At 42.2% G+C, this 2,201-nt stretch overlaps 1 protein-coding gene across 1 annotated transcript; it reads left to right on the forward strand.

The window, feature by feature from the left end:
• Positions 1 to 242: 242 nt before the first annotated feature.
• On the forward strand, positions 243 to 1,694 carry LOC104279559 (DNA-directed RNA polymerase I subunit RPA43-like). The gene is made up of 2 exons (XM_009876883.1): positions 243 to 248; positions 1,083 to 1,694. Exons 1-2 carry the CDS (start codon positions 243 to 245, stop codon positions 1,692 to 1,694), a joined length of 618 nt encoding a protein of 205 aa, XP_009875185.1.
• The last annotated feature ends 507 nt before the right edge of the window (positions 1,695 to 2,201 follow it).

Genomic DNA, 2,201 nt, shown 5'->3' on the forward strand with positions numbered 1-2,201 from the left:
AGGGGGTTGGAACGAGGTGATCTTCAAGGTCGCTTCCAACCTGAACCACTCTCTGATTCTATGATTCGGTTGCATTTTATATTCACTTCAGTTCTCATGAAAGATGCATGGGTTGATTGAATGCTCCTCTCCTACCTGTGCGCTTACGAGTGGATAAAATGCTGAAATATCTTCTTTTCCTGTCACCTTTGACCAGAATAGCTGTGGATTACCTCCCATTGAAGAAGTGTGTTGTAGGCCAGATGTCGGTACAGTTTTGACACAATTTTTACCTGCTGAGCTTTTCCCGTTGAGGGAGATGCGCGTACTTACCTGCAGTTCATGCTAGGCTTTTTGAAAAATAAACATGAAAAATAAACATAAAAAATAATGTAAAAATCAGGATATTTCCAAAAGCCATTTGGGATTTCGGCCGAGCAAAAGAATATGCCACGAAAGACGATTTTTTTGAGTACTTCAGTATCCGTGTGAACAAATCTGACTTTCAGCTGCCTTGTTGGTGTGTTTATTTCAGAAGTCGCAGATAATTTAACAAGTTACGCATTTTCATCTGGTTGCATTTCTTGCTTTCTCAGGGTCAGTTCTTTTCATGCCATACGCGATATCCTGCTCCAGAGCTGCGCTTTGTTTTGGTTTTGTATTTACTTTGTAGATACTAGACTCTTTTTATAGGTGCTGAACCTGCAGCTAGAGTTCAGCAGCTGTTTATTCTGTGTACGCAGCAGTAAGATCTAACCCGCGACGTTGTTTTTGCCATCTGATAACGTAAGATCAAGCGTGTTTAAATAACACCATCTAGGACACAACGACAGCAAACCAGCTGTGAAACAAATGTTTCTAACGATCAGATGAGATGGAAAAGATGCATCAATGCTGGATTGCTCCCGGTATCCCAAGTTCTTGCACTGTTCTCTTGCTGCCTTCCAGGCTGCCTTTCACTTTTATCCCAGTCTATACCTTTACAATTAATTTTCAATGCTTTTTCTTTTAATTTATATTTTTACCAGCGTGGAAAAAAATAACCTTGTGTTTAAAGGCCTTATTTCTGACTCTCACTCCCACTCCACTTTGTTCACCTGCAGGAGGATGTTACGGATCCTGAGTCTCAGGAAGAAAAGAAGAGAAACCACTGGGTATCTGAGCCTGGAGACGGTTACAACACAGTGAAGAGTGCGCTCACCGTGCAGGAATATTTTGCCCAGCGCATGGCAAAACTGAAGGGATCCCAGAATGAAACAGAAACAGAAACAAAGGTAGACCATTCCTGCGCAACAGCTGACGAAGCTTTGGAGGCTTCGAAAGAACTGCAAACTAAAGTCAAGAAGAAAAAGAAGAAGCAGAAGAGAGATGAGGCAGAAAGTACAGAGCGCTGCAAGAAACCAAAAGCCAAACAATCCAAGGTAGGTAGCTTGAATGGGAAAGAACTGGATGCTGCGTTAAGCGAATGTCACTCAGGGAAAAAGAAAAAGAAACCTAAAGAACAGGAGGAGGAGGAAAGAATTGGTTGTGATGAAAATGTGGGCAACGGAGAGATTTATGCAGGAATGTCGGATGGGGAAGATCTCAGCGTAAAGGACTGTGAGGCAAAGCAAAAGAAACGCCATAAGAAGAAACAGAAAAGGCAAGAAAAGGAGACAGATGAGTGTATTGAAGGAGCGAAGAGAAAGAAAAAGAAGCACTGCAAGCACATTTAACCATTTAGGAGTCAAGCTGGGACTCTGAGGTGATTTGAACTTCAGCCTGTTAGAGAAGTCCATGTAAACACCCCAGCCAGGCATCCCATATTAATCCAGTCCTGAGCACGCCGCTCCAACTCCAGCTGAAACCACGGACTGTGTTTGAAAACAGCTTTTTTAAGGGAGAACACGGTGATGAGCTTCAGTGCCACGGGGAAAAGGTGTCCCTATGTAGGGCCAACGCTTGTGTGTCTGCACAGCAAGACTTGGAAAAAAACAGTTTTATTATTGAAGCTATCTGTGGTAGCCTGACTCTGCTTCTGGAAACCGAAAGGGGTTTTCCAAAACTTTTTATACTTTTTCACTGGTTTTTGCAAAATCATGTCTAATTTTTTTTTGCACTGATCTCCTTTGACGTACAAAATGAATGTTGTTTCTCCCCAAAACACTTACTGTAATTAAAGGTTTACGCCTGAGTGTCCGTACTAAAGGATGAAATAAAAACACCTCCCCTTGTTTCCTAAC

Source organism: Apaloderma vittatum, unplaced genomic scaffold, assembly GCF_000703405.1.
Source record: "Apaloderma vittatum isolate BGI_N311 unplaced genomic scaffold, ASM70340v1 scaffold24249, whole genome shotgun sequence".
Lineage (NCBI taxonomy): Eukaryota > Metazoa > Chordata > Aves > Trogoniformes > Trogonidae > Apaloderma > Apaloderma vittatum.